General features: G+C 39.1%; 1 protein-coding gene across 1 annotated transcript; it reads right to left on the bottom strand.

The window, feature by feature from the left end:
• Positions 1–2023: 2023 nt before the first annotated feature.
• On the bottom strand, positions 2024–13264 carry LOC115438151 (sodium/bile acid cotransporter 7-like). The gene is made up of 9 exons (XM_030161568.1): positions 13178–13264; positions 12927–12965; positions 12770–12805; positions 10800–10883; positions 10556–10721; positions 7146–7197; positions 5737–5810; positions 3183–3328; positions 2024–2190 (listed from the first exon to the last, which is right to left on the bottom strand). Exons 1-9 carry the CDS (start codon positions 13232–13234, stop codon positions 2170–2172), a joined length of 675 nt encoding a protein of 224 aa, XP_030017428.1. The 5' UTR covers positions 13235–13264; the 3' UTR covers positions 2024–2169.
• Positions 13265–13626: the final 362 nt, after the last annotated feature.

The raw sequence follows: 13626 nt of genomic DNA, 5'->3' as shown, positions 1-13626 counted from the left end.
CAAAGTACTGTATGGATATTTTTAGGTATTTATTCAAATGCAGACATTGTGGAGGTTCATTTTACTTTTGTTGTTTTTCTGTTTTGTTTGTATTTTATTTCTTCTTCTTTCACACTCTTTTATTCACTAATGTTCGTTCCTTTGTTTTGGTTTGAACTCCAATCCTGTTCTGATGTTAGTTGTGAACTAATAGAATCTGAACATTTGAACAGGATCTGAAACTGGAATGTCTGGAAAACAGAAGTTCAGTTTGAACACAGTTGGAACATTTGCTGATAGAACATTAGATCCTGTTGGGATCAAATAAACATGTGTTTAGGATTTGTGCAGATTTAGGATGGAATTCAATTCTACAAGGAAATAATCATTAAAAAAACAAAAAATAACGGTATCATGATATATCATGATATCTCGGATCATGATCCTAGTTTTGTGATTTATATTGTATCACCAGATTCTTGCCGATACACAGCCCTAGATGAGAGACGAAATGCTTCCGAAAGAGTTAAACCAGTCCAGTTGAACCCAGAAGAACCACCAAGAAGAAGTGCATACCTTCATAAGCAGCAGTCAGATCCACACATGGAGAAGAAAAGCAGCCGTTTGAACATTAAACTCTATTCTTTTGGTTTAGAACTGTGTCCAGTGGAGAAAACAACTACAGCACCTGGAACTGTCATCACTTTATCAGTTTGTTTGACTCTAAAAGTTGTTTCTTAATGGTTCTCATCCCTTCTGGTCACTTTGTGCCACTTTGCTCAAAGGCCCTATGGCATTTGTTTTCCTCACCATGGGACACCGACACACTGACTCACTACTCCCCCTAGTGGTCACATAAAGAACCCATCCAATACATCTGCATCTTTGGCAGGACTTCACAGCTCTTTATTCTAAATACTCTAAAGCAGGGCTCTCAAACATGTGTGTACCCCCCCAAAGGTTCCAGTCCGACTCCTGGAATGAATTTCCAAAGTGTGTAAATTCCACAGTCCAGGCTGTGGAACTCATGTTAGTGTGGGTTCCACATCCAGACCAACCTGATCTACAGTCCAATAAGAACAGCAGAAGAACCCACACAGAAGAACCACTGCAGATTTACCACTGGGTTTGATGGAACAAATAATATGACATTATGTCTGTAAATAATGACAACTGCAAATGTTTGTCTTTGTTTTAGTGCAAAAAAAACATTAAATTGTGAAACTCTTTCCATTTCCAAACTCTCCTGTACCAATAAAATGTGACTAACCTGAACAAATGTGTCCAACCTGAAATGTCTGTATTAAATTCAGTCCAGTTTGAACTCTTTTCTTCCTGTTCCTCAGTGTTTAGTGTCTTTGGAGATCTGATCCAGAATGCACATGGACTAATGAGAAGTGGAGGAAGAAGACTGAGAAAATTACACTGATTTATCTGAAGAAATGTCAGTTTTTTCAGGTTATTCACATCTGGTTTTATTTGAATAGTTTATAAAAATAAGCATTTTCATAATTTAATGGTGTTTTTTTTGCACTCAAACAGACATAAATTGTCAGTTGTCGTTATTTATCGGTTCTTCTGTTCTTATTTGACTGGTTGGGTCCACTGCAGATCAAATCAGACTGAATGTAGAACCTGAAAGAACAGGAGTTCGAGAATCCTGGTTTAATCATAATTTTAGGGTCATTTTTTTAAATATTTGAAAGTAAAAATGAGAGTTTCATAAGCTCTTCTCTGATAATTCTCCATTTTATTTGTCTTATCCAAGCAGTCACATGACCTTGAGGTGCTTTAAACATAAGGATCATAGCAGATTTAAAAGTTTAAATAACAAACACAACAACTTTAAGGATTTATGAGATTTGTTGATTGACAGAAGCAGATTTCCTTCATCATGACCACAGTCGCTGCACTAATACCCACCACTGTCATCCAGAATGCAACAGGCAATCAGCAGGTGTTTTCTATGTGCTTCTCTGACAGCAGGGGGAGCTGTTCCAACAACAAAGACTGACTTCCACAGATCAGTTCATGCAGATTAAACCGTTTGGACCCACTCCCTCGTGATGACACCAGATCAGAACGGCAAGAAGGATTGGATTACATTAATAATTAGATGAGATGTCGATTAGCTCCATATGTGTTAGTTTTCTACTCACTGAGGGAAGGACGCCACGCTGAAAGGCAGAACTACCTCAACAACAGACTAGACTGGAGGAGAGGAAACAAGGGGAGGAGGTTAGTGTGGAGGAGGAGCCCACTGCCATACAGGGAACAGGGGGATTATGGGTAGAATGGAGCAGCAGACCACTGTCACACAGAGAACACTAGGGATGTAAGAGAATATCACTTCTGCAATATATCACCATATTTCATTTCACAATACTGTATCGATATTAAAAAATACTGTAGCCATATTTTTAGGTATTTATTCAAATGCAGATATTGCGGAGGTTCTTTTTTTTGTTTGTTTGTTTGTTTATATTTTATTTATTTTTTCTTTTTTTTCCCAGAATATTTTATTGGAAATATACAATACAAAAGTTTTATAAGAATTACAAAAATACAATTTACCATTTCCATTTTGCATATATACAAAGTCAGGGAAAGAAAGAAGAAAAAAAACAACAAAAGGAACAAAAACAAATGCAAAAACCCCAAAACACCCTAAAACAACCCCCCACCCACATCACACCTCAGCTCATCATGGCTTTTATATTTAATTTATTCTTCTTTCACACTCTTTTATTCAATAATGTTGGTTCCTTTGTTGGGATTGAACTCCAATCCTGTTCTGATGTTAGTTGTGAACTAATAGAATCTGAACATTTGAACAGGATCTGAAACTGGAATGTGTGGAAAACAGAATTTCAGTTTGAACACAGTTGGAACATTTGGTGATAGAACATTAGATCCTGTTGGGATCAAATACAAATGTGTTTAGGATTTGGGCAGATTTAGGATGGAATTCAATTCTTCACGGAAATAATCATTAAAAAAAAGAAACAAACAAAAAAATTGCCTTTTTAACGGTATCATTATATATCGTGATATATCGTATCGTGTTCCTAGTACTGTGGTTTGTATTGTATCACCAGATTTTTGCCGATACACAGCCCTATAGAAGAGGGGGTTTATGGGTAGTATGGAGCTGCAGACCAGTTTAATCCTGTGCTGTAGTGCACATGCAGGGGTGCTGTTACCTTCTGTCGGCTGGTCATCCAGCTGCGTATAGTGGGCACCAGGACGGAGCCCAGCAGGATCTGAGCAGGATGGTAGATCAGCAGAGGAACCGAGATCAGAGACAGGTGCTCATAACCCGCAAACACGATCTTCAACATAGGGATACCTGGAAAAAAGCACAGCCAACACAAATGATAGTAATGCATTAGATTTTAAATAGTGCTTTTCTAGACACCCAAAGCGCTTTACATTATTCGTCTATTCTTCATTTGCTCTCACATTGTCCCTCTGGTGGTGGTAAACTACATCTGTAGCCACAGTTGTCCTGGGGCAGACTGACAGAATGAAGGCTCTGTTCACACTGTAGGTAAATGTGGCCCAAATCTGATTTATTCATCCACATGTGACCTGTATCAGATCTGTTAAAGACAGTTTGAACAGCACTAATCCATTTTTTTCAAATCCGACCCAGGCCAATCTCATATGTGGTCCTAAATCTGATGCATATCTGACATTTTGCAATGCAGCTTCAGTCTGAACAGCCAGGTCACATTTATCAGACCTTTACGTCATTGAAATGCAACAAACGCCACAATTCTGTGTCCCTGGAGGAGGAGTGGCGGGAAAAATATATTTCCTTCTGTAAACACAGTGTGTGTCTGTGTGGTCAAGTATTACTTCAGGGTCACATTCAGTTCAGACTCAAAACTGATAAAAGTCGCATTTTATGTGCAGTATGAACGAGCACACAAAAACACTGGATTTCACCAAAAATCGGAGTTGTGCGTTAAAACCTGCTGTGCCAGTGTAGCCAAAGATTCTATTTGAATTCTTTACTGGGAGGTTGGATTCCTGACACATCTGTGGAAGAAACAGGCAACAAAGGAAAGCATCTGCAATTTATATCTAGTAAGCACGTAACAAAGTGACATATCCATGCCTCTGTGCTCTGATCTGTATTATTAAAGCCAAGAGGCCTCTGTGTGTGTATGTGTGTGTGTCTCAGGAATCACACAAAATATGGAAAGAGCTGACTGCTGCAGTTTGGTAAACTTATGTGTTTTTGGTCAAGGAAGACAGTAGTGAAAATGGAAAGTTCGTAGGACCAATATTTTGAAGATATTAGTAATTTAGGAATACTATAGCCTTACAATTACGTTCCTTTACCCAGAATGCTTTGGCGGTGACTGCTGGACAAATGTGGTACTGCATGCACAAATACACACCAGTACAAAAAACGACCACATCTAGAACCTGTGGATCCCCACGGGTCAGTGCATTAGTGTGAAATAAATGTGGATGTGTGTACGAGCTGACACCGTTTGTCAGTGTAGAGCTGTACTCTGTGATTGACAGATAAGTGGTAATATAAAACACTAGTAAGTTTTAACTCAATTCACACCATGGCGTACCCTCAGTTGTAGGAATTTTTATGTTATTAATGATGATGCTCTGAGATGAGGTTCCCTGACCATAATGAAGGATTGTTGAGGACAGGGACTGAGACGAGCCTTTTCAACACCGCTGCATTAGTGTGTGGTCTAAATGTTTCCATCATATATCTTCATATCTTCAGTGTAATTTTTGCTTTTCACAAATTCATCCCCAGGGCCGGACTGGACCCTTTGGTGGGCCAGATTTAGCCCCCGGGACATATGTTTGACACCTGTGGCCTACAGTTGTCACATTTTCAAAGGATTTTTTTAATGCTAGGCCCATAACAAGTTGAAGGCCAGCTGTTCAGAGAACACCTCCTGTCCTCGCATTGGCAAACATTCCATTTGAAATGTGCTATTATGTTTATTCTGCTGTTTTACTTGGTATTTTTGTTTCACTGTTTAAATTATACAGCTGTTTTTATGTCTTCTTAATCTATTCTTGTATTTTAGTCTATCATTTTCATTTTTTATTCGTCTGTACGACACTGCTTTAATTGTACCGCTGCTTTATGTCTTTAATCTATTCTTGTATTTTATTCTTTTATTTTGTTTCCCCCTGTAAGTCGCTTTGGGAAAAATCGTCAGCCAAAAGTAAATGTAAATGGAATAAGTTCTTATGTTATAAGCGTTATTGCATTTAAAATGGCCAAAATTATTATTATTGGAAGGTATAACGTAACTGGCTGCTACATGCCTTTGGAGAAGATTGTGATTAAAAAAATAAGAGTATAAATATGGAAGAGTGTAGCTCTGTAAGCAGCTAGAGGGAGGGACTCTGATACACCACAGCTGAAACTCACTCGCATTAAAAAAAAAAAAAAAAAAAATATACAAAAATAAATAAATAAATAAATAAAGATATAAGAAAAAACAAAAAGAAATAAAGAAAAAAGAAAAATTTAAAAATAAAATTTAAAAAAAATTAAAAATGAAAAGAAAGAAAGAAAGAAAGAAAATAATTAAAAAACAAAAAAAACAAAAAAACATTCACTTACATTTGGTCATGTCACTGTCCAGTCCTGCCTGTCACAGTAAAACTCCAACACTGCAGTCATTAACACAGGTGTGGGACATATGCCAGTGTGTGTTTTATTTTTTACTTACCAGTGTATTTTTTATTTTTTTTTTAACTTACCCAGAGTGAGAGACTTGTGTGTGGAGCAGAACACAACAGCCACAGTGTCTGCTGGGCTGAATCCTGAACCAGACCTGCAGAGAATTTATACAATGATTTTCACCTGAACAGAAGAACCACAGGCTGTGGATCTGAGACAAGTCCAAGAATCAGTGAGTAGATACGAGGGTCTGTCCATCACACTGGGTTTATTTTACTATCTGACACTTTTCCAGCTTTTTAGACCCAATAATAAAAGAGAAATTTGGACATATTTACCCCAGGATGGACCTAATGATGACCTCAGAGTATGCAAAACAAATTAGACTATCGCTCTGATCCATCCCATAATTGATGAATTTATAATCAAATATTGGGGCCAAAAATAGGACCCAAACTGGGACGGTTAAATCTCCCTAGGTGTCAGTGCATTAGATGTGTAAACGTGTGTAAATGCTCTTCTATAGACTCTAAATACAGACACTGTGTTCAATGTGTGGATCTTAGTGGTTTTTTAATCCACACGTGTAGGTTTTTTATAAATCTCAGTCTCATTCCAGGTTTTGTGCGTAACCCATCGCGTCCACTCGCGCTACATGCGGAACCTGCCCATTTAAACACATATAAATCGTGAGTGATTTTGCAACAGTGACCATCTTTGTCAAACACTCTGCCTTGAATATTTACTTTGATTCCCAAAATGGACATGTGAGAGAATAAAAAGATATTTGGAAAAAATAGTAGCGCGTAATTTTCATGTCCTTTTTACTGTTACATGCAGATTTTTGTGTGCGTGTGTCAAATAAAAATGTGTTCTATCTGAAAAATAGTTTCTCTTTAATCTCAGTAAATACTTATATTTAAAATAGAGCCAAAGTGCTTCCAAACTTGTTTCTTAACATTAGTCTACATGTGGTTTGAGTTTTTAGGCCCTCTGTCCTGTTTTTAGAACCAGTTTCATAGAAACACCCTTGGACATTAACCCAACATGGGATGAAAGCAGGAAAATTCAACACAAGCAGCAAGAAAAAGGATCATTTACTGATTAAATCTGATCTTTAACCTCCTCAGACCCGGGAAATGTCAGCAAAGTACCAGCTGTTCTTGTTTTTTATTCAATCAGTGCCTATATTGGAAACATCCTGATGCAACAGTTTTTTCAGATACAGTTTTTAACATTTTTATGGAATGTCCTCTGTGGTGGACAGTTTTCTTTTCTTTTTTTTTGTATAAAGTTGTGAATGTGGACAGAAAACCCAGAGCTGGGTCTGAGGAGGTTAACTGAAGCAACTGATGATGTTTTTTACAATACACACAGAAAACACAAAGCTAAAAATGTGTGTGTACACCAGGTCTTTTCCAAATAATCCTTCTAAATAAAGAGTGTTTTTAAAAGGTCAAAAAGTTGAATGGAGGACAGTAAACGTTACCTGGTAGAAAAGGCAAAGGTGAGCAGCATGAAGCTGAGCTGGATGGAGAAAACTGCAGAGAGCAAAGAAACAAAGACAAGATTTACACTAACATGTAGAAGGATCTAATCTAACACTGTGTTCCCACTGCAGAGCAGACGATGCACTGAAGAACTGGAACAGGTAAACAACCTGTCACAGCAAACTAAACACTGAGAACAACGGAAAGTCCCTAAATCAGTCTTAAAAAGTCACTAGACAGCTGTTTCTGTCCAGTACTGTACACCAGTCTGAGGCAGAACTTTAACTGTGCAGTTTTCACAGGGTTCTGCCATGTTTCCACTACATGGAACCAGCTCAACTCCACTCTGGTACCAGGTCCTATTCCAGACCAGTTCCACTCTGGTACCAGGTCCTATTCCAGACCAGTTCCACTCCGGTACCAGGTCCTATTCCAGACCAGTTCCACTCCGGTACCAGGTCCTATTCCGGACCAGTTCCATTACAGGATACTACCCACTTTAAAGTACCTGGTCGTCATAGCAACGCAGGGTGTTACTTCCGTTTCGTCTGCTCAGAGTTGCTGATAAACTCCCTCGTTGCGTGTTGTCCTGTTAAGCTCATGCTGAATTTTTTCGTCATCCACCACGGACAGAACCGTCTGCATGTCCTGGACCAACCACATGTGCAGTTCTGTGGGCTGTCATCAGGTGGATTAAACTACTGATATATTTACTGTCAACTTCCACATCTGTTTTTAAAATGGCAGGTCACTCATTGAAAATGCAATGATGCAGAAACAACTGTCTGACCAATCAGTGTCTGCAGTGTTTACGCCTCACATTTTAGTATCTGTTCCCTCGTCTTAGAACCTCGGCTATTCCAAAACAATGTTGTCTCTGTTCCAAATGTGGTGTCTGATTTTTTATTTTTATTTTATTTAACTGTTATTTACCCAGGCAAGTAATTAAGAACAGATTCTTATTGGAATAATCTCATTCCAAACCTGAAATGGAAGAAAATCTGGTGTCTACCCTCTAAATATTTAATTATAAACAAGATAAAAGAAGTTTCACTTAAATTAATTCATCGTTTCTATCCTTGTAAACTGTTCCTACACAGATATAAAAGGACATCAGTGTGGATCGCTCCTTTAATAATGAATCTGAAGTAAATGCAGATCATCTGTTTTGGTTCTGTCCTTTCTCAAATGTTTTCTGGAAAGATGTCTGTTTTTATATTTGTCAAAATATTGTTTCTGATTTTTGTCTTACTTATTCAAAAATGTTGTTTGGTATTTTCTCATATCCTGATAACAAATCAGATCAAGATTATATCATCAATCTCATTCTATTTTTAGTAAAATACCACATTCATAAATCCAAATTCTCCAATCTCAAACCTTCCTTTTTTAATTTTTAAAACTGAGATTACTCAGTATATTTCAAATATTCAGTATTCTAAAAACAGGAAAACTATCAAAACCACGGATTTATGGAACAGTTTGGAACTTTGTGTCATATGATCTATTGTTTTGTTTGTATGTTTTGTCCCCTGGCTAATGTTCTGTTCTGTTCATGTTATTATATTAATAGTGTATTGTACTTTTTATGTCTTTTTTGTACTTGGTATAACACTAAATAAGTAAATATGTTGGAAAAAAAAAAGTCTTGGAACCCCAGCAGAGTAGATACCAGAAAACTAGTAGATAATAGCCCCCCCAAAAAAGTTCAGCAACATCCATCAATGTTTGACCCCCCCCACACACACACACACTGCAAAGTATGAAGGGCCTGTCAAAAAATGTAAAAAAAAAAACACCAAAAAAATGCTGTTTTTAAATGCATTACCCATCCTTAATGGACACTAAATGGATACTGATGTGCCTAAAGTACAGACATCCACACTGTGTCACATGTGGGACCTGACTGAGTCTACTGTGGTACTGAGTCTGTTTGATACAGAAGTACCAACAGAAACCAAAGCAGCCATGGAAACACGACTGCAGCACAGAGAAAAGACCCAGTGGTGCAGAGGGCAGACCTGGAACCACACACAGATGGACCTGGGTTCAATTCAACACCAGGACATGGGGGTGGGGCCTTTAGGCCATGGGGGTGGGGCCTTTCTGTGTGCAGTTTCCATGTTCTCCTCGTGTCTCTGTGGGTTCTCTCTGGTCCTCTGGCTCCTCCCACCATCCAAACTCATGCTCTGATAGGTTCATGGGTTCATCTAAATCCCCAGTAGGTGTGAATGTGACAGTGTGTTTGTCTGTATACGTTCAGTCTGGGATGAACTGGTCACATGTCCAGGGTGAACCCCGCCTTCACCCCTCTGTTGCTGGGATAGGCTCCGCCCCCGTGACCCTAGTGAGGATAAAGTGGGTTCAGAAAATGAATGAATGAGTGAATGAATGTGTGGGAGCTGTCTGTGTTATCGCTGCTGCAGACAGGTGTTCAGGACATCCCAGAGGATGCCAGTGCATCCATGGATGGAGCCCACAGAGGGAACATGGTTCCACAGAGGGAACATGGTTCCACAGAGGGGACATGGTTCCACAGAGGGAACATGGTTCCACAGAGGGGACATGGTTCCACAGAGGGAACATGGTTCCACAGAGGGGACATGGTTCCACAGAGGGGACATGGTTTCCACAGAGGGGACATGGTTCCACAGAGGGAACATGGTTCCACAGAGGGAACATGGTTCCACAGAGGGAACATGGTTCCACAGAGGGGACATGGTTTCCACAGAGGGAACATGGTTCCACAGAATCAAACTACCAGAGTTTAACAGAATGAAATGGAACAGAAACTACAGAGCCAGTAATATGTGAATAAAGTGTGAAGTGCACAGGTATAAAAGTCTGTCCAGGTGATCAGAACCATGTCCTCATTAAAGTCTTCCTCAGATCTTGTATTTATTCTTATTACTTCAGTGTTCAGCTCTATTTGTCTTTAACTCAAACCTGTATTTTGTTGAAAAGGGAGTTTAGAAAATAGACATTGTGTTCAACTAGATTTACTGTTCTGAACTTCTGTCTATTTCCAGTTTTTAGCCTATAATTGAGTTATTTGATCTTAAAATCCCCTTATTTTCACTTCTATATCAGCTGATACAATAACCTGTGAAATTGACATTACAGGGACGCTGCAAAATACCAGAAAAAGACATTTGTGGACACTTCAGACCTCATTATATGTGATTTTCTGGATTAAAATCAGCGTTTTTGGCATTTTTTGATGGGCCCTTCATACTTTGCAGTGGGGGGGGGGGGTCAAACGTTGACGGATTTTGCAGAATTTTTTTTTTTGGGGGGGGGGGGGCTATTATCATGTTGGAGATTAACTGGTTTAAATAACACCGTGATCTGAAGAGAAAAGTGATTTTTGAGACGCCCTCATGCATGATTCCACACAGCTGGTACTGACTGATGAATACGATGAGCAGCAGGCTGGTGGGGTCCAGCTCTATGTGGGGGTTACTGAAGGTGTCGCAGAAGGTGGTGTAGATGATCATCAGGAGGACGGCGCTGCTGACGGCGCTGAACGGAGGCTTCCGCCGCTCCAGAAACTCCCTGAGGAAACTGCGACACACCTGTTCATGACAAACACACACCGGTGACCCCACAGCATTCATAGTTTTAGTGTGACAGAAGAGGAGCTCATCACCTACCTGACCCAGGATCAGAGGAACCACCACAGTCATGAAGAGCTGAGAGAAGATGGAGGAGAAGGGAACAGAGGAGGAAGAGCCCAGCTACAAGAACAGGAAACGAAGAAGGGCATGACAACACTGACACCAAGGTTATTATCATGAATGAAAACGAATGAAATGACCAAAACTAGAAGTGTAAAAACAGTTTCATTCACTGACATAAATAAAAACTAGAATTAAAAGAAAAAAACCACAACTAACTGAAACTGTATTGTGTGTTTATAAAACTAACTAAAACAGAGAAAAATTATGGATCAAATTCCCTTCATTTTCGTCTTTGTCAACGTTGGATCGATATGAAATCGATTTATTTTGCTCTAGCAATTTTCTGTGCTGTCACCATACGATGCTTTTTGGTCTGTCACTTGTGTTCACTTGTGGTTTCCAGTCGTCAGGTTAGAGCACCACCAACATGTAACCATTTCTTCCTCGTGCCAGTATCAACATTTCCTGAAAATTTCATGAAAATCCATCCATTTCATTTTGAGTTATCTTGCTAACAAACAAACAAACAATCAAACTCTGGCAACAACATAACCTCTTTAACAAACTAACAAACAAACAAACCCTGACAAAACATAACCTGTTTAACAAACAAACAAACAAACAAACTCTGGCAACAACATAACCTATTTAACAAACTAACAAACAAACCCTGGCAAAAACATAACCTGTTTAACAAACAAACAAACCCTGACAAAACATAACCTGTTTAACAAACAAACAAACCCTGACAAAACATAACCTGTTTAACAAACAAAACAAACAAACAAAACAAACAAACCCTGGTAAAAACATTACCTGTTTAACAAACAAACAAACAAACAAACAAAACAAACAAACCCTGGCAACAACATAACCTGTTTAACAAACAAACAAACCCTGACAAAACATAACCTGTTTAACAAACAAACAAACAAAACAAACAAACAAAACAAACAAACCCTGGCAAAAACATTACCTGTTTAACAAACAAACAAACAAACAAAACAAACAAACCCTGGCAACAACATAACTTCCTTTGCAGAGGTAACAAATAAAAACTATCAAACCTGCTCTAAAAACTAATTAAAATGACCTGAATTAGAAAAAAAGTCCAAACTAAATAAAAGTAAACTGATGAAAAATCCAAACCCACTGTACTCTTGGTGGACATCCACATATGAACAGAGCTGTGCGGTGGAAGACGCTCCTTCAGGTATGTTCACTTCCACAGGTCACATTCACACTCATGTTCCACACAGAGAAGGTTTATCCACACAGATGGTGAGCAGCTGTCTGACCACAGCTCCTGTAGTCCAACTGCAGATTTAAAGACATTCACTGACATTCGTTTGACCTTTCAAAGTCACTCAAGGTCAAAGGTCATGGCACCAAATGAAAGTCCATGTGTGACCTCCTATCTATGCAGTCATAATTATATCAAAGATGTTCCACAACAAATATCAAGTCATTCTGACTGACAGTTTCAGAGAAAGGCAGACGGACAACGGACAGACGACAACTGACCTGACGGCCTACAGGTCCAGACTAAAAAAAACTACCACTCCCATGGTGCATTTCACTGAGTACCATCCAATCCCAGAGCTTATACAGTGCATATGAATGTATGTAACGCAGTGTCTGGAGGTCCCTACAGGTCCAGTTCACACCTGTGCTCCAGGATACTCATGGGTAATGTAGTCTTTTGAAGCAGGTGACATGTTCATATAACAGAAAATATGTTCTCATGTGCTGAAGTGACAAAAGTGAAAACTTTGACCTACAGGGCCATTTTTAACTCCACAGTGGGTTTACAGGTTTGTTTTATTTTTATTGTTGACATAAAAAATGCATCTGGAAAACTCTTTTAGCAAATTGACTCTTACCCAGTGATGTACAGATGAACAGTATGTGTTTGTGTTCAGTGTAAATGTGTTTGAACTCACAAACAGAAGCAGCAGCACTGGAGTCACTATGATCCCCTGGAAAAACCAAACACAGTCACACTGACAGTTTACATCTAATTTAATTCATGAAGCTGAGTCCTTCTGTGTGCACGAAAACTGAAACTGGTCCTCACAAAGATACAAACACACAACTTACCAAGAAACTTCCAAAAGCGGAGTTGAAGATGGCAGCAGCCTACACACACACACACACACACACACACACACACACACACACACACACACACACACACACAAACATATCAATGCACAGGTTAGTACTTCTCAGTTTAACACCATTTGTCAAACACTGGAAGATTTCATAAAGAGTGTGTGTATATGTGTATGTGTGTATATGTATGTGTGTGTGTGTGTGTGTGTGTGTGTGTGTGTGTGTGTGTGTGTTACCTCGTTGCCTCCTACAGCCTTGGTCAGAATCACAGCAGAGGACACTGGAGGGGGCATACAGCTGACAGTCTGTAACCTAGGCAACCACACAACCAGGAAGACGATGAGGGAATGAAAAAGAGGACCACCAAATAAATCACCATCATCATCACGTTTATCTACATCACAGGCGTCAAACATGCATCCCAGGAGCCAAATCTGCCCCCCCCCAAAAGGTTCCATTGCGGCCCTGCAGGATGAAAGGTCATAACTGAACCTGAACAGTCCAGGTTGAACTAATCCTGTTGGTTCAGGTTCCACATACAGACACATGTGATCTACAGTCAGAAGAACAACACAATAAACCAGAAAGAATGACAAACACACATTTACTGTGAACAATTATGTGGAACAAATTTAAATGAAAAAAAATAAGATTACACTGAAAATATTTATATTTACAAAACTAT

This window comes from Sphaeramia orbicularis, chromosome 18, assembly GCF_902148855.1.
Source record: "Sphaeramia orbicularis chromosome 18, fSphaOr1.1, whole genome shotgun sequence".
NCBI lineage: Eukaryota > Metazoa > Chordata > Actinopteri > Kurtiformes > Apogonidae > Sphaeramia > Sphaeramia orbicularis.
This window is presented reverse-complemented; position numbering and strand designations above follow the sequence as displayed.